This window comes from Panulirus ornatus, chromosome 5 (genome assembly GCF_036320965.1).
Source record: "Panulirus ornatus isolate Po-2019 chromosome 5, ASM3632096v1, whole genome shotgun sequence".
NCBI classification, from domain to species: domain Eukaryota; kingdom Metazoa; phylum Arthropoda; class Malacostraca; order Decapoda; family Palinuridae; genus Panulirus; species Panulirus ornatus.
The window spans coordinates 12158451-12179322 of record NC_092228.1 but is presented as its reverse complement, the minus strand read 5'-3'; the positions used below and the strand labels follow the sequence as shown (position 1 = coordinate 12179322).

General features: G+C 40.0%; 1 protein-coding gene across 5 annotated transcripts in view; it reads right to left on the bottom strand.

Annotated features, from left to right (window-relative positions):
• LOC139748567 (RCC1 and BTB domain-containing protein 1-like) overlaps positions 1–20872 on the bottom strand; it is a 93762-nt gene that overhangs the window by 63670 nt on the left and 9220 nt on the right. For all 5 annotated transcript variants that reach the window (XR_011712771.1, XM_071661607.1, XM_071661606.1 and 2 more), the window contains exons 4-8: positions 17505–17663; positions 15708–15815; positions 5332–5563; positions 3878–4035; positions 887–1011 (exon numbers count right to left, since the gene is read on the bottom strand). Coding sequence is in view for 4 of the 5 variants with exons in the window: in XM_071661607.1 (XP_071517708.1) it covers positions 887–1011; positions 3878–4035; positions 5332–5563; positions 15708–15815; positions 17505–17663 (782 nt within the window). In the remaining variant the exon portion in view is untranslated. The remainder of the gene's footprint in view (positions 1–886; positions 1012–3877; positions 4036–5331; positions 5564–15707; positions 15816–17504; positions 17664–20872) is intronic.

Genomic DNA, 20872 nt, shown 5'->3' with positions numbered 1-20872 from the left:
CGCCAATCCTCAGGCACCTCACCATGAGTCATACATACATTAAATAACCTTACCAACCAGTCAACAATACAGTCACCCCCTTTTTTAACAAATTCCACTGCAATACCATCCAAACCTGCTGCCTTGCCGGCTTTCATCTTCCACAAAGCTTTCACTACCTCTTCTCTGTTTACCAAATCATTTCAAAGTATACATAACATATATATACACAGACATATGGATATATACACCTGTACATTTTCATACTTGCTGCCGTGATCCATTCCTGTCGCCACCCTGCCACACATGCCTCTCAACCATATAACAATGTTGGGACCACTATTCCTTCAAACATACTCATTTTTGCTCTCCGGTATAACGTTCTTGTCCTCCACATATTTTTCAACGCTTTCAGAACCTTTGCCCCCTCCCCCATCCTGTGACTCACTTCCGCTTCCATGGTTCCATCCGCTGCCAGATCCACTCCCAGATATCTAAAACACTTCACTTCCTCCAGTTTGTCTCCATTCAAACTTACCTCCCAATTAACTTGTCCCTCAACCCTACTGAACCTAATAACCTTGCTCTTATTCACATTTACTCTCAGCTTTCTTCTTACATACACTTTTCCAAACTCAGTCACCAACTTCTGCAGTTTCTCACCAGTATCAGCCACCAGCACTGTGTAATCAGCAAACAACAACTGACTCACTTCCCAAGCCCCCTCATCCCCAACAGACTCTCATGCTCGCTCCTCTATCCAAAGCTCTTGCATTCACCTCCCAAACCACCCAATCCATAAACAAAGCAAAATAAATAATGAAATTAGTTACTTAAACAGAAACTCAGCTCAAATATACTTGGGATAGTAGGGGAAGGGGGTTAAAACAAAAATCAAATTACTTACTCTAGATTATTTTCCTTCCAGTGTTCTTGAAACATGTTTCTGAAATACTGACATCTAATTTTAAGGACAGCACGATGGGCACGAATCCTTCGCTCATCTACCACAAATACCACATCTGCAGTCTCCTGGTAAAGGAAATCAACATATACTATAATTTACAAAATTGCAGAATTCATGAAATAATGCACAAGAAAGGAAGAGAAGTAACTGAAAATTATCCAAAGCCTCGAGCAAATTAGGTAGTGAAACTTGACCCCAATATAAATCATTTCAATTTGAATAATTCGATGAAGATTACGAAACTCTAGTCTTAGTTTGTATTCAGTTTTCCCAGAGTGAACCATGCATTAATCCATTCAATGTCACAATAAAAGCTGCATATCTAATCTATGTTGAGCAACTTTTCAACGACTAAAGAAAAAAGTTTTCTCGTATATTTTTTTCCATACATATTTGCCTTATCCCTTATTAGTGAGGTAGCGTTAAGAACAGAGGAGTGAGCCTTAGAAGGTGTATTGTACATACTACATATATAAGCTCACGAATAGAAAAATACTAAATAAAATATATGAAGCATAATATATGATAAAAAGCAAAATAAAGAATCAGAGATATGTGTCACAACAGGACCAAATGATGTCTATGAGGTACAACATATACCAAAAAACCCTCATATCTCTGCTAGTGCATGAATATCCATGATAACAATCAGTTTGTGATGCTGTGTTGGTCTTATAGCTTCTTTATATTAACGACCAAGAAACATGCCTAAACAATGGTGATCTTGGGTGAAAGGAATGTTGAGTAAGTAAAAGAAGAAATTCATAAGAAGTCCTTAGTAGTTTGAAACCTGACAGATAGACAGGTTATCAGAAGATGGAAAAAAGCTCTACAGCTTTTCTGGTTGAAGGCAGGAGGAGGTATCATATGAGTCAATCCTAATGTGGCTGGTTTCCTCACATAAGCTATGGGAAACACCATCTAGAAACGTCACAGGTTGAGTTCAGGAGGGTGGGACACATGTGGACAGCATCATGGCAGACAGAAGGGAGATGGATAGCTGGAGAGATATGATGCCAGGAGAATTAATGGGAAAAAACTTCTGATTCCTCTTTGGCAATCCTTAATTTCCATTTGGGTTACATTTGTGAGGATCTGTACAAACTTCAAAATCAAGGAAACCAATTCTAACTTCTTACTGTGAAATGGGAGATCCATATTCAGCTCAGATTCTGAACCCAAATCTTTGCACTTTAACAATGAAACACCCATATCTATCCCATTATATCAACAATAAAGCATCCAACTATCCCATTATTTAAATTCAGTACAATATTATTATCATGCAATATCATGATCCCTTTTATGGCGCTCCTGCAGTTCTGAGGGTGCAATCCACACAAGAGCAAGGAAATGATAAGACTCCTTTAGAGCAAGAAGGTCCAGTGACATCCATTAATACACTGGGTAATACTACAGCTGAATTATCAACATGAAAAAACATAATAAGATATATCAATCCAGCACACTGTCATACTGCTTTAACTAAGTATTGCATTGGAAAGTCCTAAACAATGAAATTTTGATATGATGAAGCTTTGGCCAGAGATGCATTCCAATTACCATTATACAGTAAAGCCTCAATATGCATTTAACTCTAAAAACAAACCCAAATCCTGCTTGTCTTAATGGCTTCTACTTATATCATGCTCATTATAAAGTGCCTAATCACTCTTCCTAACATACAACAATGTAATTTTAAGTCTTGCATTGAAAGCAAGCACTCTAACAGGCTGAGGCATAGACTGAAACTGAAGTGGAAATGAATAAGTGGTAATCCAAGGAAGGTCACCTACCACCAGGACAGATCCTGAAACAGAGGAACAAGACAGGTGAGAAACTTAACATTATCAATAAATCTAATAGCAATTAAAAACTCCATTGTATAATGACTGGAACTACTAAGGTCACAACTGATAAATGGTATGATAACAAAAAGTAACAAATGACCACCTGGTAGCTTGACACTGTACTCTGTACTCTGATGATTCCTGGGCTGAGAAACAAATCCTAGGAGATGAGATTCACTGATTTGAATTTATTTCCCATAGAAAAGACAAGGTTAAGAGGTGATCTCATACAAGTATTCAAAATGATTGTGGGCAAATTTACCTCAAATAATGTGAAGTACTTCTTCAACAGGATTGTTAAGATATGCAACAATTTGCCAAATAGCGCGGTGGAAGCAGTACTAGACATATGTTTAAGAACAGACTTGATAAATATTTCACTTCAAGTCCATGATTTTCATTATTTGCACCACCATAGACAAAATGACAAGTTGCAGGTAATTCTCTCTGAATCATCTGTAAGCCTTCTAACTTTTACCAAACTATTCTGCAAATTTCTGATATCCTACCATATCACAAACAACCTCAAAAGGACCCAGTGGTCTATTGCAGTTTGAATTTCTTTGTATAAGAAGCACAAAGATTTGATTGATGGGTGCAGTGAGGAGTAACAAAGATCATACCTGAATAAGGGAACTGAGTGATGATAAGGATGAGGAATCAAGAGCTCCCAACCACAGAAGTGAGGAGAGAGATGGGGAACCTGCTATAGCCTGCAAGTTTCTGAATCAGTTAGATGATATCGACAGTGAATAGTAAACACTGGCTATCATTAGATAGAATGTTAAGAAGTATTGGTATAGTGCAAGGGTGGTGGATAGCTGGGATAATATGATTAAGGAGGATGTGAATCAAAGCAATTTACAAAAGTCTGAGGCTATATGAAGGCAGGGGAAGGGGCCCTGTAATAAAAAATAATAAATTTTAAGTGGTGCTCATATATACACATTCATACAAAATCAAGCAATCAATTTTCCATATAACACTCACACACATCTTGATTTCTTTACCCTGAATGTACTGTTCTGATATCATATCATCATTATTACATACCAAAACCTGCTCAGACAAAATAAAGTACCTCATCATCTAACGCCAATGCCATGGCTTGTGCTAAGGAGGAACGTGTAAAAGCAGTAACATTGAGAGGCTCATATGTCACACTTGGAGAGGCCCAAAGAGCAAACACCTCATGTAGACTGCTGAATCCTGTTTCAAGGGGGCCCACAACACTTTGCCCTGAAAGATTAAAAAGGATGATGCATATATGGTCATCTATATACATATATAAAAATATCATTTTTTTTTTCTCAATACATTGAACCAGGACATATGAAGCATCTGGGGTAAACCATTAAATGTTTTGTGGGGCCTGGATGTGGTAAGGGAGCTGTGGTTTCAGTGCATTACACTTGACAGCTAGAGACTGAGTGTGAATGAATGTGGCCTTTGTTGTCTTTTCCTAGCGCTACCTCATGCACATGCGGGGGAGGGGGTGCCATTTCATGTGTGGTGGGGTGGAGAAGGGAATGAATGAAGGCAGCAAGTATGAATATGCACAAGTGTATATATGTATATGTCTGTGTCTGTATATGAAAAATACATATAAAGACATATACATATATACACATGTACATATTCATATTTGCTTGCCTTCATACATACCTGGCACTACCCCGCCCCAAAGGAAACAGCATCGATACTCCCTGCTTCAGCAAGGTAGCAACAGGAAAACAGACAAAAAAGGCCACATTTGTTCACACTCAGTCTCTAGCTGTCATGTGTAATGCACCGAAACCACAGCTCCCTATCCAAACCCAGGGCCCACGGACTTTTCCATGGTTTACCCCAAACGTTTCACATGCCTCAGTTCAGTCCATTGATAGGACTATGGCACTAAAAACAAAATGATGTTGACATGTCTCCTCAGGCAATGTCATCACCTCCTTGTCCATATAAAGATTACTATTCTTGTGTTACAGGGAAAGAAAAACCTGTTCACACATACTTTATCCTTCATGTCACAATGCTCCTCCTCAATCAAATGCTCTGTGCATGACACCATCCTATTAATCACCACTTTCCCATTAACCTAATCAGGTACAGTTTACTTGATAGACTTTTACAATGGTAATTTGAAATTTATGATTTTTCCCCTTTGCTTATACAGACGCCACAATACATTCATTGTGGAACAATTCTAGTAACTCACACTGGGCAGTGCACACAATGAAATGCCTGCAACAAGAAACTTGCAAATACACCCACCTAAACTCCTGTAACTATAGTAGCATGTACTTTACATGATGTCCATAGAGAGTTACATTTGATAACCAGAATAACTGCTACATTTTTTGTTCAGAGTCCCAACTCACATTTGTTTTAATGTTCTGAAACTTTTACGAGGTCATTACCTCAGTGCCAACAACTTTAGAATCTAATATCATTCAAGAGGGCTGTAAAGGTAAATATACATACAGCATGACATTATTAATGAATCTGAAATCTCAATGGAGGCAATAAAAGACTACAAACCTTTACAGTGTCCCCAGAGATATATTTTTGAATTTTGTGTCATAGCAGCTGAAAGATGACAGTAGTGAGAAGATGCAATGTCAACAATTCGACCAAGGTCCTGTGCCACTCTGACTGGAGCACACTGGTTGGCCTTATTTCCTGTTCCCAACTGACCATAACTGTTGGCACCCCATGCCCATAAGCTACCTTCATCACTCAGTGCAAGTGTGTGTGAATATCCACAAACAATCTGGGGAGAGAATTTTACATATAAACTTACTTCCTTACATTCATCCCTAAGAATACATCCAGAAATCAAGTGATTTATGAAAATTATTAATTAAGATGCATGACAACTGAAAAGATGAAGTACACAGCAATTCAATAATATTCTACATGCAAACTTACATAATATGGCAAGGCAGATGTATATTTTCTCTATCTATCTATCATTCTATCTATATCTTTGATGTCTATTCACTCTGGGAACTCCCATGAAAGCAGTGGCCATGGCAAAAGAGTGACCACTTATCCTGTCCTTCCATGCCTCCATTACATAAACCATTCCACACATTCTTCAACCATTTTTTCTCTATATTACTTTTCTACCCTTTAGAAAGACATCTATTTGCTTTCTGATTAACTTTTCTATTACCTTACAGACCATGCTTTTCAGGTAAATATGCCTGTAATTCAATGCCTCTTCCTGATCTCCATTCTTATAGATGGGTATGATGTCTATCCTTTTCCACTCCCTTTGCACTTTGTCTTTCTCTGGCAACACCAGGTCTACTGCACCTGCAAACATCTCCATCACTAAAATTAAATTTCATCAGGATGATGAGCCTTGTATGGGTCAAAACCTTTTAGCATTCTGCTAAAGTCTTTTCTAGTTATCTCAAGCTCCTTTCCATTCCATCTCACTAGAGACGGGGCTACATCACCTTCCACTGGGAAGACACTTTGCACTTGGTATTCAATATCTAACACATCCTTTCACTATCCACAACTATTTTTTCCTATAAAACTCTTTATCTGATCAGATGCTCTTTAAGTGACAATCCACTTCTGACGAATTTATGAAAAAAATTGGGACTTTCACCTGCCTCGTTCACAATACTCTTTTTAAAATACCTCTGTTCCTCCTTTCTAATTCTGCCAGACTCATTCTTTGATCTCTTGTACTTTGCATAAGCTGGCTGGCTGGAGTACTGCCTTTTTGTAATTAATGCTTGTATTACGAGGAGGGTTTTACACACAAGTTGCTCTTTCTCTTACCTTGTATATTTGTGTCCTGTTTTTACTCCTATGTAAGTGTACACACACACACACACAAACCTCAGCCTAAGCCACCTAGGTACTCATTCATCAACCAACCTTAAGGGAAGGATGAATACTTAAGCTGGGTGTAGGATAACTGCCACACCCAGGACATGAACTAATGTGGGTCCACCCCAGGGTTGGCCCATGCAGGCTCATAGTCAGTAACACTACCCATCACACTAATGAAGCCCATAAAATCCCTGAATTTTCTTTTTACTGTGTCTATAACAGCACGTAATGCTGTGTATATGAGCAATATGTGTAATTACCTATTTGTATTGTATGGGGAGGGACTTTTACACTAAGTAGGGCACAATCTTTTAAACATTCTCTATCATACAACTTTTCAAAATTATGCATGCTGTCTCCATTATATTATAAAAGTACTTCTTTACATCTTTATTGACAAGTTTCTTGCTTAATTTCATGTTAAGTCCTATGGTTACTTTATCCGTACATCTCCTGGAGAACTGTTAACTGTCTATATCAACCATCTGTTTTAAAAACTTAGAGATTGTAATCTGGTCACCCCTTATTCTTCCCTCTTTCAGGGTTGGCACATCTAAAGCCTTAAGCCTTTCCCTGTAACTTAGCTCTCTTAATTTTGGTACCATTTTATCTTATATTAGCTTTCTGTGTTTTTTTAGGTTTGATGACCAAACTTGAGGAGCACATTCTAGTTTTGGCCTAAAGTGCAATGTGATGAATTTGCTAAATATATCCTTGTGTGTGTGTGTGTGTGTGTGTGTGTGTGTGTGTGTGTGTGTGTGTGTGTGCGAGTACTGAAGGACCCCCATTGTGACAGGGAAATGGATGAATGGAATCAGGAAGGTGAAATTATGAATGTCGACAGTGTACAGACGCTTAATGATTACCATAATGTTGAAGATCATAATAAGGGACCCTAAAAAGGTAGAGCTCCTAATACAGTGCAAATGGGAGAAGCAGGTTTTTACATGATAAATGAAAGACAGAAGGATGGAGGTTTGCCTTTGAAAGAATGGAGTACAGTGAAAGAAGGCCTCACTGAGTTTAATACCTAGTGGGAAATAAGCAATGGGAATCTGTATGTATAAGAGATCTAGGAGGAGTTAGTATTATGCCTAACATATTGTAAGTGTTCCACATCAGAACTGTTAGAGAGGCAAACTTTGTTCAATCAATTTCTAGCATCATATTTAAGTACATCATCCCTGGGGATAGGAGAGAAAGAATACCACCCACATATCAAATGCATGATCAGACATCCCTCCAGTTGCACCTCTCAGCACATTAACATCGAAAAGTCTCTCTTTCGCGCGCCTGTCAATTAACACGTAATCCAATAACGCTCTCTGGCCATCTCTCCTACTTACATACGTATACTTATGTATATCTCGCTTTTTAAACCAGGTATTCCCAATCACCAGTCCTTTTTCAGCACACAAATCTACAAGCTCTTCACCATTTCCATTTACAACACTGAACACCCCATGTATACCAATTATTCCCTCAACTGCCACATTACTCACCTTTGCATTCAAATCACCCATCACTATAACCCGGTCTCGTGCATCAAAACCGCTAACACACTCATTCAGCTGCTCCCAAAACACTTGCCTCTCATGATCTTTCTTCTCCCTGGGGATATGGGTGAAAGAATACTTCCCATGCATTCCTCGCGTGTCGTAGAAGGCGACTAGAGGGGACGGGAGCGGGGGGCCAGAAATCCTCCCCTCCTTGTATTTTTTTAACTTTCTAAAATGGGAAACAGAAGAAGGAGTCACGCGGGGATTGCTCATCCTCCTCGAAGGATCAGACTGGGGTGTCTAAATGTGTGTGGATGTAACCAAGATGTGAAAAAAGGAGAGATAGGTAGTATGTTTGAGGAAAGGAACCTGGATGTTTTGGCTCTGAGTGAAACGAAGCTCAAGGGTAAAGGGGAAGAGTGGTTTGGGACTGTCTTGGGAGTAAAGTCAGGGGTTAGTGAGAGGACAAGAGCAAGGGTAGGAGTAGCAGTACTCCTGAAACAGGAGTTGTGGGAGTATGTGATAGAATGTAAGAAAGTAAATTCTCGATTAATATGGGTAAAACTGAAAGTTGATGGAGAGAGATGGGTGATTATTGGTGCATATGCACCTGGGCATGAGAAGAAAGATCATGAGAGGCAAGTGTTTTGGGAGAAGCTGAATGAGTGTGTTAGTGGTTTTGATGCACGAGACCGGGTTATAGTGATGGGTGATTTGAATGCAAAGGTGAGTAATGTGGCAGTTGAGGGAATAATTGGTATGCATGGGGTGTTCAGTGTTGTAAATGGAAATGGTGAAGAGCTTGTAGATTTATGTGCTGAAAAAGGACTGATGATTGGGAATACCTGGTTTAAAAAGCGAGATATACATAAGTATACTTATGTAAGCAGGAGAGATGGCCAGAGAGCGTTATTGGATTACGTGTTAATTGACAGGCGTGCGAAAGAGAGACTTTTGGATGTTAATGTGCTGAGAGGTGCAACTGGAGGGATGTCTGATCATTATCTTGTGGAGGCTAAGGTGAAGATTAGTAAGGGTTTTCAGAAAAGAGGAGTGAATGTTGGGGTGAAGAAGGTGGTGAGAGTAAGTGAGCTTGGGAAGGAGACCTGTGTGGGGAAGTACCAGGAGAGACTGTGTACAGAATGGAAAAAGGTGAGAACAATGGAAGTAAGGGGAGTGGGGGAGGAATGGGATGTATTTAGGGAATCAGTGATGGATTGCGCAAAAGATGCTTGTGGCATGAGAAGAGTGGGAGGTGGGCTGTTTAGAAAGGGTAGTGAGTGGTGGGATGAAGAAGTAAGAGTATTAGTGAAAGAGAAGAGAGAGGCATTTGGACGATTTTTGCAGGGAAAAAATGCAATTGAGTGGGAGAAGTATAAAAGAAAGAGACAGGAGGTCAAGAGAAAGGTGCAAGAGGTGAAAAAAAGGGCAAATGAGAGTTGGGGTGAGAGACTATCAGTAAATTTTAGGGAGAATAAAAAGATGTTCTGGAAGGAGGTAAATAGGGTGCGTAAGACAAGGGAGCAAATGGGAACTTCAGTGAAGGGCGTAAATGGGGAGGTGATAACAAGTAGTGGTGATGTGAGAAGGAGATGGAATGAGTATTTTGAAGGTTTGTTGAATGTGTCTGATGACAGAGTGGCAGATATAGGGTGTTTTGGTCGTGGTGGTGTGCAAAGTGAGAGGGTTAGGGAAAATGATTTGGTAAACAGAGAAGAGGTAGTAAAAGCTTTGCGGAAGATGAAAGCCGGCAAGGCAGCAGGTTTGGATGGTATTGCAGTGGAATTTATTAAAAAAGGGGGTGACTGTATTGTTGACTGGTTGGTAAGGTTATTTAATGTATGTATGACTCATGGTGAGGTGCCTGAGGATTGGCGGAATGCGTGCATAGTGCCATTGTACAAAGGCAAAGGGGATAAGAGTGAGTGCTCAAATTACAGAGGTATAAGTTTGTTGAGTATTCCTGGTAAACTATATGGGAGGGTATTGATTGAGAGGGTGAAGGCATGTACAGAGCATCAGATTGGGGAAGAGCAGTGCGGTTTCAGAAGTGGTAGAGGATGTGTGGATCAGGTGTTTGCTTTGAAGAATGTATGTGAGAAATACTTAGAAAAGCAAATGGATTTGTATGTAGCATTTATGGATCTGGAGAAGGCATATGATAGAGTTGATAGAGATGCTCTGTGGAAGGTATTAAGAATATATGGTGTGGGAGGCAAGTTGTTAGAAGCAGTGAAAAGTTTTTATCGAGGATGTAAGGCATGTGTACGTGTAGGAAGAGAGGAAAGTGATTGGTTCTCAGTGAATGTAGGTTTGCGGCAGGGGTGTGTGATGTCTCCATGGTTGTTTAATTTGTTTATGGATGGGGTTGTTAGGGAGGTAAATGCAAGAGTCCTGGAAAGAGGGGCAAGTATGAAGTCTGTTGGGGATGAGAGAGCTTGGGAAGTGAGTCAGTTGTTGTTCGCTGATGATACAGCGCTGGTGGCTGATTCATGTGAGAAACTGCAGAAGCTGGTGACTGAGTTTGGTAAAGTGTGTGGAAGAAGAAAGTTAAGAGTAAATGTGAATAAGAGCAAGGTTATTAGGTACAGTAGGGTTGAGGGTCAAGTCAATTGGGAGGTGAGTTTGAATGGAGAAAAACTGGAGGAAGTGAAGTGTTTTAGATATCTGGGAGTGGATCTGTCAGCGGATGGAACCATGGAAGCGGAAGTGGATCATAGGGTGGGGGAGGGGGCGAAAATTTTGGGAGCCTTGAAAAATGTGTGGAAGTCGAGAACATTATCTCGGAAAGCAAAAATGGGTATGTTTGAAGGAATAGTGGTTCCAACAATGTTGTATGGTTGCAAGGCGTGGGCTATGGATAGAGTTGTGCGCAGGAGGATGGATGTGCTGGAAATGAGATGTTTGAGGACAATGTGTGGTGTGAGGTGGTTTGATCGAGTAAGTAACGTAAGGGTAAGAGAGATGTGTGGAAATAAAAAGAGCGTGGTTGAGAGAGCAGAAGAGGGTGTTTTGAAATGGTTTGGGCACATGGAGAGAATGAGTGAGGAAAGATTGACCAAGAGGATATATGTGTCGGAGGTGGAGGGAACGAGGAGAAGAGGGAGACCAAATTGGAGGTGGAAAGATGGAGTGAAAAAGATTTTGTGTGATCGGGGCCTGAACATGCAGGAGGGTGAAAGAAGGGCAAGGAATAGAGTGAATTGGAGCGATGTGGTATACAGGGGTTGACGTGCTGTCAGTGGATTGAATCAAGGCATGTGAAGCGTCTGGGGTAAACCATGGAAAGCTGTGTAGGTATGTATATTTGCGTGTGTGGACGTGTGTATGTACGTGTGTATGGGGGTTGGGCCATTTCTTTCGTCTGTTTCCTCGCGCTACCTCGCAAACGCGGGAGACAGCGACAAAGTATAAAAAAAAAAAAAAAAAAAAAAATATATATATATATATATATATATATATATATATATATATACGCGGGAGACAGCGACAAAGTATAATAACAAAAAAAAAAAATATATATACATATACATACACACACACATATACATATATATACATATGAAAAAAGTAAGAAATAATTTAGAAAACTGAAACTTCTAGCTTGAAATGAAATGAGAAAATGAATGTCACATAATGGTTCAACCTCTGGCTATGGAAAAGGGAAATGTATAATTTATTTACACAAACGTCAATAGTAGTTCTCATCAATTTAACCACTGTATCAATAAGCTTCAATGTCTAAGCTACATTTTTTTTTTTTTTTTTTCAATTTCACTATTTTCTTGTCAAAGCACCATGTATGAAAACTATCACTCCAGTAACACAACTATAAACATTTACTTCCCCTTTAAAAAAGTTCTGGGGAAGTCTGTCTCGATACACTGTGGGACACTCTACCACCTGGCGAGGTTTGTGTTGCAATGGTTCTTGATTCACAAACGTAGCAGCATCACTGGTGGGCGGAAGAACATTCTTGTAACCACAGCAAGGATCACAGTCCGTGCAACTCCATTATGATGGATCTCCATTATGATGGTTCTTCTCCTTACTGCAGCAACATCCCGAGACCAGGTAATGATTTTGACGAGCAGGTCCACGAGGCCAAGCCACGGTTGAGTGCTCCTGAACACCTTGCAAAATCAAATGATCGAGGTCTCCTGCAATGTACTGCATGACCAGAATGATGACATCTCCTACAGCACCACTACGAGACCAAGCAATGACCGACCTCTCTTGGCCAAACAAACAGTACTCGAAGACAATTTGCTTACGCAGTCGCTTATTGGCAACACTGCTTAGACTTATCTTGTGGAGGTTAAGGTGAAGATTTGTATGGGTTTTCAGAAAAGAAGACTGAATGTTGGGGTGAAGAGGGTGGTGAGAGTAAGTGAGCTTGGGAAGGAGACTTGTGTGAGGAAGTACCAGGAGAGACTGAGTACAGAATGGAAAAAGGTGAGAACAATGGAAGTAAGGGGAGTGGGGGAGGAATGGCATGTATTTAGGGAATCAGTGATGGATTGCGCAAAAGATGCTTGTGGCATGAGAAGAGTGGGAGGTGGGTTGATTAGAAAGGGTAGTGAGTGGTGGGATGAAGAAGTAAGATTATTAGTGAAAGAGAAGAGAGAGGCATTTGGACGATTTTTGCAGGGGAAAAAATGCAACTGAGTGGGAGATGTATAAAAGAAAGAGACAGGAGGTCAAGAGAAAGGTGCAAGAGGTGAAAAAGAGGGCAAATGAGAGTTGGGGTGAGAGAGTATCATTAAATTTTAGGGAGAATAAAAAGATGTTCTGGAAGGAGGTAAATAAAGTGCGTAAGACATGGGAGCAAATGGGAACTTCAGTGAAGGGCGCAAATGGGGAGGTGATAACAAGTAGTGGTGATGTGAGAAGGAGATGGAGTGAGTATTTTGAAGGTTTGTTGAATGTGTTTGATGATAGAGTGGCAGATATAGGGTGTTTTGGTCGAGGTGGTGTGCAAAGTGAGAGGGTTAGGGAAAATGATTTGGTAAACAGAGAAGAGATAGTAAAAGCTTTGCGGAAGATGAAAGCCGGCAAGGCAGCAGGTTTGGATGGTATTGCAGTGGAATTTATTAAAAAAGGGGGTGACTGTATTATTGACTGGTTGGTAAGGTTATTTAATGTATGTATGACTCATGGTGAGGTGCCTGAGGATTGGCAGAATGCATGCATAGTGCCATTGTACAAAGGCAAAGGGGATAAGAGTGAGTGCTCAAATTTCAGAGGTATAAGTTTGTTGAGTATTCCTGGGAAATCATATGGGAGGGTATTGATTGAGAGGGTGAAGGCATGTACAGAGCATCAGATTGGGGAAGAGCAATGTGGTTTCAGAAGTGGTAGAGGATGTGTGGATCAGGTGTTTGCTTTGAAGAATGTATGTGAGAAATACTTAGAAAAGCAAATGGATTTGTATGTAGCATTTATGGATCTGGAGAAGGCATATGATAGAGTTGATAGAGATGCTCTGTGGAAGGTATTAAGAATATATGGTGTGGGAGGCAAGTTGTTAGAAGCAGTGATAAGTTTTTATCGAGGATGTAAGGCATGTGTACGTGTAGGAAGAGAGGAAAGTGATTGGTTCTCAGTGAATGTAGGTTTGCGGCAAGGGTGTGTGATGTCTCCACGGTTGTTTAATTTGTTTATGGATGGGGTTGTTAGGGAGGTGAATGAAAGAGTTTTGGAAAGAGGGGCAAGTATGAAGTCTGTTGGGGATGAGAGAGCTTGGGAATTGAGTCAGTTGTTGTTCGCTGATGATACAGCGCTGGTGGCTGATTCATGTGAGAAACTGCAGAAGCTGGTGACTGAGTTTGGTAAAGTGTGTGAAAGAAGAAAGTTAAGAGTAAATGTGAATAAGAGCAAGGTAATTAGGTAAAGTAGGGTTGAGGGTCAAGTCAATTGGGAGGTAAGTTTGAATGGAGAAAAACTGGAGGAAGTAAAGTGTTTTAGATATCTAGGAGTGGATCTGGCAGCAGATGGAACCATGGAAGCGGAAGTGGATCATAGGGTGGGGGAGGGGGCGAAAATCCTGGGAGCCTTGAAGAATGTGTGGAAGTCGAGAACATTATCTCGGAAAGCAAAAATGGGTATGTTTGAAGGAATAGTGGTTCCAACAATGTTGTATGGTTGCAAGGCATGGGCTATGGATAGAGTTGTGCGCAGGAGGATGGATGTGCTGGAAATGAGATGTTTGAGGACAATGTGTGGTGTGAGGTGGTTTGATCGAGTAAGTAACGTAAGGGTAAGAGAGATGTGTGGAAATAAAAAGAGCGTGGTTGAGAGAGCAGAAGAGGGTGTTTTGAAATGGTTTGGGCACATGGAGAGAATGAGTGAGGAAAGATTGACCAAGAGGATATATGTGTCGGAGGTGGAGGGAACGAGGAGAAGTGGGAGACCAAATTGGAGGTGGAAAGATGGAGTGAAAAAGATTTTGTGTGATCTGGGCCTGAACATGCAGGAGGGTGAAAGGAGGGCAAGGAATAGAGTAAATTGGATCGATGTGGTATACCGGGGTTGACGTGCTGTCAGTGGATTGAATCGGCATGTGAAACGTCTGGGGTAAACCATGGAAAGCTGTGTAGGTATGTATATCTGCGTGTGTGGACGTATGTATATACATGTGTAAGGGGGTGGGTTGGGCCATTTCTTTCGTCTGTTTCCTTGCGCTACCTTGCAAACGCGGGAGACAGAAAAAAAAAAAAATCAAATGCATGTTGTAGAAAGCATCTAGGAAGGGCAAGAGTGAGAAGTTGGACATTCTCTCTCCTGTATTACTTTCCAAAAGAAAGTAAAGAAGGAGCCAACAAAGGATTTTTTCACTCAAGGCTCAGTCATCTGTTCTGGATGCCACCTCACTCACGTGGTATGTAGCAAAAATGTATGAACTTTCTTTTAAGTGTATGGATATGGAAATGTTTGGTAAAGTATTCATGGCATTCAGCATATTAGACTACAACTGGATTACATCTAAGGATGGTTTACATAAGTTCCCTTGATTTCTAGTTTATAGCATACTGCAATTAGCCCATACAATTAAAGGATAAAAATGTTAAAGAATTATGTATTGTTTACAACAAAACTCATCAGAACACATAACAAACAGTAAGGCAATCTGGTAATTGTTTGAGTGACTGGTGATGCATGGTGAGGTGGTTTCTGCCTGCTGCTTGGCAGACAATATCAATTACAACACAATGCAAGTATATGAGGATGAAATATTGAAGTTAATCTATGAAAAAATAACAGTGTAGGATGATGATGAATTTTACATGCAAACAAATACACTAACTCTTTAAAGGCCCTTTGGTCCCATGCATATCAAATCTGTGATACTTAGGTATACCTTTGTTGGCACAAGTATAGGATCTGCAAGAGAATTCAACACTATTTGTTATATATCTTTTCCATAATGCTTACACAAGAACACCCTTGAACTGGAAAATTCCATAATCCATCATCGCTTACATCCCAATGTTGTTATATCAGAGGGGTTCAAACTGCACTCATACAATATAGCAACTATATAAATTCTAAACTAGAACAAACCTTTGTGATAACAACTCCCTGGAGGGCTGTAACTCGGCATGCATTGTGCTGATTCACATTATTTCCCAGACCCAACTGTCCATTACTGTTCAGGCCCCAACCATATACCTAGAAAACAAACAAAATAATCAAGATTCAGAGTATGTTATACAAAACTGAAAATTAAGATACTACTTTTCTCTTATCACAGCTCTCCATAGCGTAGTGGCTAGTGTTGCTGACTATGATGCATTCACAGGCTGCCTGAGGTTAAGTGCACAGGCTCAAATCTTGGTTGAAGCAATCGGTCCACAGTCAACTCAGCTGTTCATCTTCCCTTAAGGGTTGGTTGAAAAATGTGTACCTGACACAGGAGTTGGCAATGCTGTTTCCTGTGGGGTGGGGTGGCACCGAGAATGGATGAAGAAGTATGAATACACATATATACACATGTACATATTCATACTTGCTTGCCCTCATCCATTCCTGGCACTATCCCGCTCCACAAGAAACAGCATCGTTACCCCCTGCCTCCGGTAGGTAGTGTCAGGAAAACAAACAAAAAAGGCCACATTCATTCACACTAGCTGTCATGTGCAATGCACTGAAACCACAGCTCACTATCAACATCCAGGCCCCACAGACTTTTCCAGGTTTACCCTGGATGTTTCACTTGCCCTGGTTCAGTCCAATGACTGCACTTCAATCCCAGTATACCGCATCGTTCCAATTCAATCCATTCCTTGCATGCCTTTCACCCTCCTGCATGTTTAGGCCCCCATCGCCTATTTCACCTTACCAACCAATCAACAAAACAGTCATTCCCTTTTTTAATAAATTCTACTGCAATACCATCCAAACCTGCCACCATGCTGGATTTCATCTTCCGCAAAGCTTTCACAACCTCCTCTCTCTTAACCAAACCATTCTCCCTGACCCTCTCACTTCACACATCACCCTGAACAAAACACCCTATATCTGCCACTCAATTATCAAAAACACATATTTTCCCCCCCTTTTTTTCCATACTTGATTACTGCTTTGGCTCACATCCATTCTCTACTCTAAGGTTAGTAACCATTTTATCAGCCAGCTAACCGAAGCCCAACAGCCACAACCAGGATTTGAACCTATGTGCATGACCATGTGGCCCAAAAATGCATAAGGTGAGCAATATTAACCGCAACAAAATGGAGGTCCATTTACTATAAAGTTTATGGTGTTTGTATAAAAAATTCATATCAAAAAAATATAAAAGTCTAACAGTTCTGCAAAAGCATGCACTAATTTGAAAATTGGAGTTACAAGGATAATGCACCATCTTTATCATGTATTCACTTAACTGACATGACATACAAGTCTGATTCAAAGTATTTACAAGGTTTTGCATAACAGTGGCACACCAATTGTTTATGGAGGAAAAACAAAATACCTCCTTGGAAACCTGGAAAATTGCCTTACCTCTAGAAAGAAAAAAGGTTACCTGGTAAAGGATGAGAGGAATCTTTTCATCTTTTAAAAGAGGAGTGTGTTCCTTAGTCCTCTCAAAAATATATATCAATGGGATTCTCTTATACTAAACTTCCCACCAGTTATGGAAATATAACTAAGGGTCAAGAATGAATGAGTGTGGAGAGATGTGCTGTGACAGGGGTATTCAAAGATTCTGTAGGAGCTGCCTCACACAACAAAAGAAAATAAAATGAGTGTGGAGAAATGTGCTGTGATAGGAGCATTTAAAGATTCTAGAAAAGTTGCTCCACACAAAAATAAAGAATAGAGTGGCCTTTTGACTGACAAAAAAAATAATTGACAAACCTCTCCATTATCCATAACAGCCATTGAAGAAGTCTGCCCACAAGCTATATCAACCACACGTCGTCCACCTATGCTGGCAATGACTTTCCGTGGAGTAGGCTGATTTGTTGTTGTTCCAGAACCAACTTGCCCACAGTTGTTCTGACCCCAAGCTAACACCTGTTGTGTATGAAAGACGAATAATTTCTATTACAGAAGTCTGACTGGAGATGATATAGACATATACACCACTTGAATCTACTACGGACAATAATCAAAGGTATAGCACAATATATTGTATAATTCTGATCATAAAAAAATGTGATGAATACCTATCAAAGATATAAGGAATGAGTTGAAACTTAATGAGTGCATTTGTCTTGAAAACTGATAACTAAAGCAATTATCATTCAATGAAACCAAAACTCAACCTCACATATTTGGTTGAGGAAATAACCCATTGTATGCAAACCATAAACCACAATCAGGTTAACTCATAGGTTATTTATTTATCTATTTATTTTGCTTTGTTGCTGTCTCCTGTGTTAGCGAGGTAGCGCAAGGAAACAGACGAAAGAATGGCCCAACCCACCCACATACACATGTATATACATACACGTCCACAAACGCAAATATACATACCTATACATCTCAATGTACACATATATACACACACAGACATATAAATATATACACATGTACATAATTCATACTGTCTCACCACACATGAAACAACAACCCCCTCATAGGTATAAACAAAATAATTATCATCCCTCGTGTCACCTTACCCTTTAACAACATAACATCGCTTATGTCAGAAAAGTTGTCACCTTACCCTTTAATAACATAACACCCCTTATGTCAGAAAAGTTAAGAGTTTTAACACTGAGGTGACCAAAGCTGAATACACAATAGCAAATAATATCCTCCCTATACTTCATAGCCCCAGGTTAAATTATGAGATCCAAGAGCAGCATATGTAGATCATTACCAAAGGGCCATGACCCCCTTGAAAAATCTATATCTTATGAAAAACATCCTACAGTAATTTCCGTTAGTATTCAAACCGTGAAAGTGTTACGCAAAGGGTATTTCATTTGAGAAGCATCATAAGTTATAGCAACGGCACAAATGTCTCACTATAAATAAATGAATACAAGATCAACAAAAATTACATCAAAGGAGGACACTACATGCAGAATCATCTCTGATGACTATGATGATGATCTCTCAGGACTGTAGAATGTGACTAAAAGGGATGGGAATGAGGGGCTGGAAAATCTCCCCTCATGTTTTACTTCTCCAAAAGAAGAAACAAAGAAGAGGGCCAAGTGAGGATTTTTCCCTTTAGGGATCAGTCATCTGTTCTTGAAGCTACCTCAGGAAATGGCAAATATGTAAAAATAAAATGAAAAGCTATAAATGAGCCGATCCTCGAACAGTATAAAAGTGACCCAAGCTTCTATGTCCGTCCTACAACTTACATGAAACATCTGTGAAGGCTGTCTTTGTAATGCCCAAGGATTCTAGGGGTAGAAAATTACCAATGACTTACACTTGTGGTCGCCTGCAGTATTTCCATAAGGTAGGGGAGTAGTCTGATCTTCACTGCTGTAAACCCAAGTGGCAAATGCTCTTCCTTTTAAAAGTATATCCTGGTGTGCTTCATCTTTCAAAGAGGCCCAATTTTGTTGATATTGACCACTTACTGAGGTGTGCGATCCTAGACTTCAACAAACTGCCTGAACCCTTCAAGAATGGTAGAAAGTGCAACATGGTCAGCACGAGCAGCCTTTCCCCCATGCTGATGCTGTGAAATTCTGCCATTTCCTTAACCAATCAAACTTTACGAGCCTGAAGTGGTTTGATGTCAGATGCAGAACTAGTCTGCCCCACATGTTGGTGCAATTGTGAGGCCTCCTCAGATGAGGGTAGAAGTAATGGGAATTCATTATCTGATTCCAATCATCTAGTTATGTTAACATTATATCCCCCTTCTCCAACAGTGGATTTAGCACACTGGACATAGTCTTTCCTGAAACTGGTGTAACTCCAGCAAAGGCTTTCATAATCTTGGTGCTAATGCTTGACTTGTTCATGTTGCAGGCTGTGTTTCAGGGACACACCTCTTGCTTCAACTCCTTATTTTTGAAAAATTTTCTTCCAGCATGAAAATTCCTCTCAAAGGGCACTTCCATATCAAAAGTACCAGCAGATCATAAAGTTTCTTAATTCCTCTCTCTCTAACAGTACATATTATTCTTTCTACCATGTCATTTAATTTCCAGTATGCCTCTGTGTATGACCTTCGGGTCTAAGTTCCTCTACATCAATCTTTATGCTCTGTGCCTGTTGATCAGCTGCTGAAATTGCTCCATCTGCACCTTCCTACCCACTGCTGCCAATAGATTTTCTACATTTTAGTCCTTTTCTTTAACTGAACAAGTGCCAAAGCTGCTCCTTGTGTAACTTCCTGCCTACTACTACCAATAGATTCTGTATGTGTTTTAGATCTTTCTAGCCTCAAGGACATCTAGAAAAGACCCATCAGAACTTATTTGTTCCTTAATAAATCAATGTAACTCCTGAATCCTCTCCACTAAACTAAATCTATCTTCATACCCATAGATTTTATCTTTCAGATCCCGAAGTTCCTCTCTTATTTCATAACAACTTTCATGATCCTAGAACTGATTCCTCAGCTTCTTTAACTCCTTCTTTAGTTGTTTTATCTTCTGGTCTTGCTTTTTAAAAATTTTCCATAACATCTCCAAACATTTTATTTGAAGTGGTTCCTAAGTCTTTTCTCTTCTTGTCTCTTCTTTTGCACATTCACTTATTTGAGTCCACACCTGACCACAGTTCAGTTTGAAACAAAAGGTTAAGTGCAGTGCTTGGCTTTGTTAGTGCTGCTGACAAGCTTGTCCGTGCTTTCCAGTCAAATTTCTCTGCCTTTCTTCTTGAAGACCTCTATTTTTTTGGCTTTGTAATGCTAGGAACAGTCATGAAGTTAACTAGCACAAAATGGCCTCAATCATGAAGATCTTCAATTGGCCTCCTTCCCTGTTCCTTCTTCTGGAAAGTTAAAATAAACTATATGCACTAACATAAAAAAAGTAAAGAAAATGCATACTGATTCATGGGATGGGAAAAGCCAATTTGGCAGCAGACACCCTGTCAACAAGTGATCCTAAAGAATTTTGAGTTACCTGGGAGCCACGAGTAAATCGACTGATGGTGTAACCTCTGTGGCTGTGTATGACTGGCTGGAGATGGGCTAGAAAGATCAAGCTGCTGCAACAAGTACACCATCGATTTTCCGGCACTCTTGGTTCCAAAGCCTTGCCGGATTAACTATTTTGCCCAACCAACCGTGGTAACATAATGAT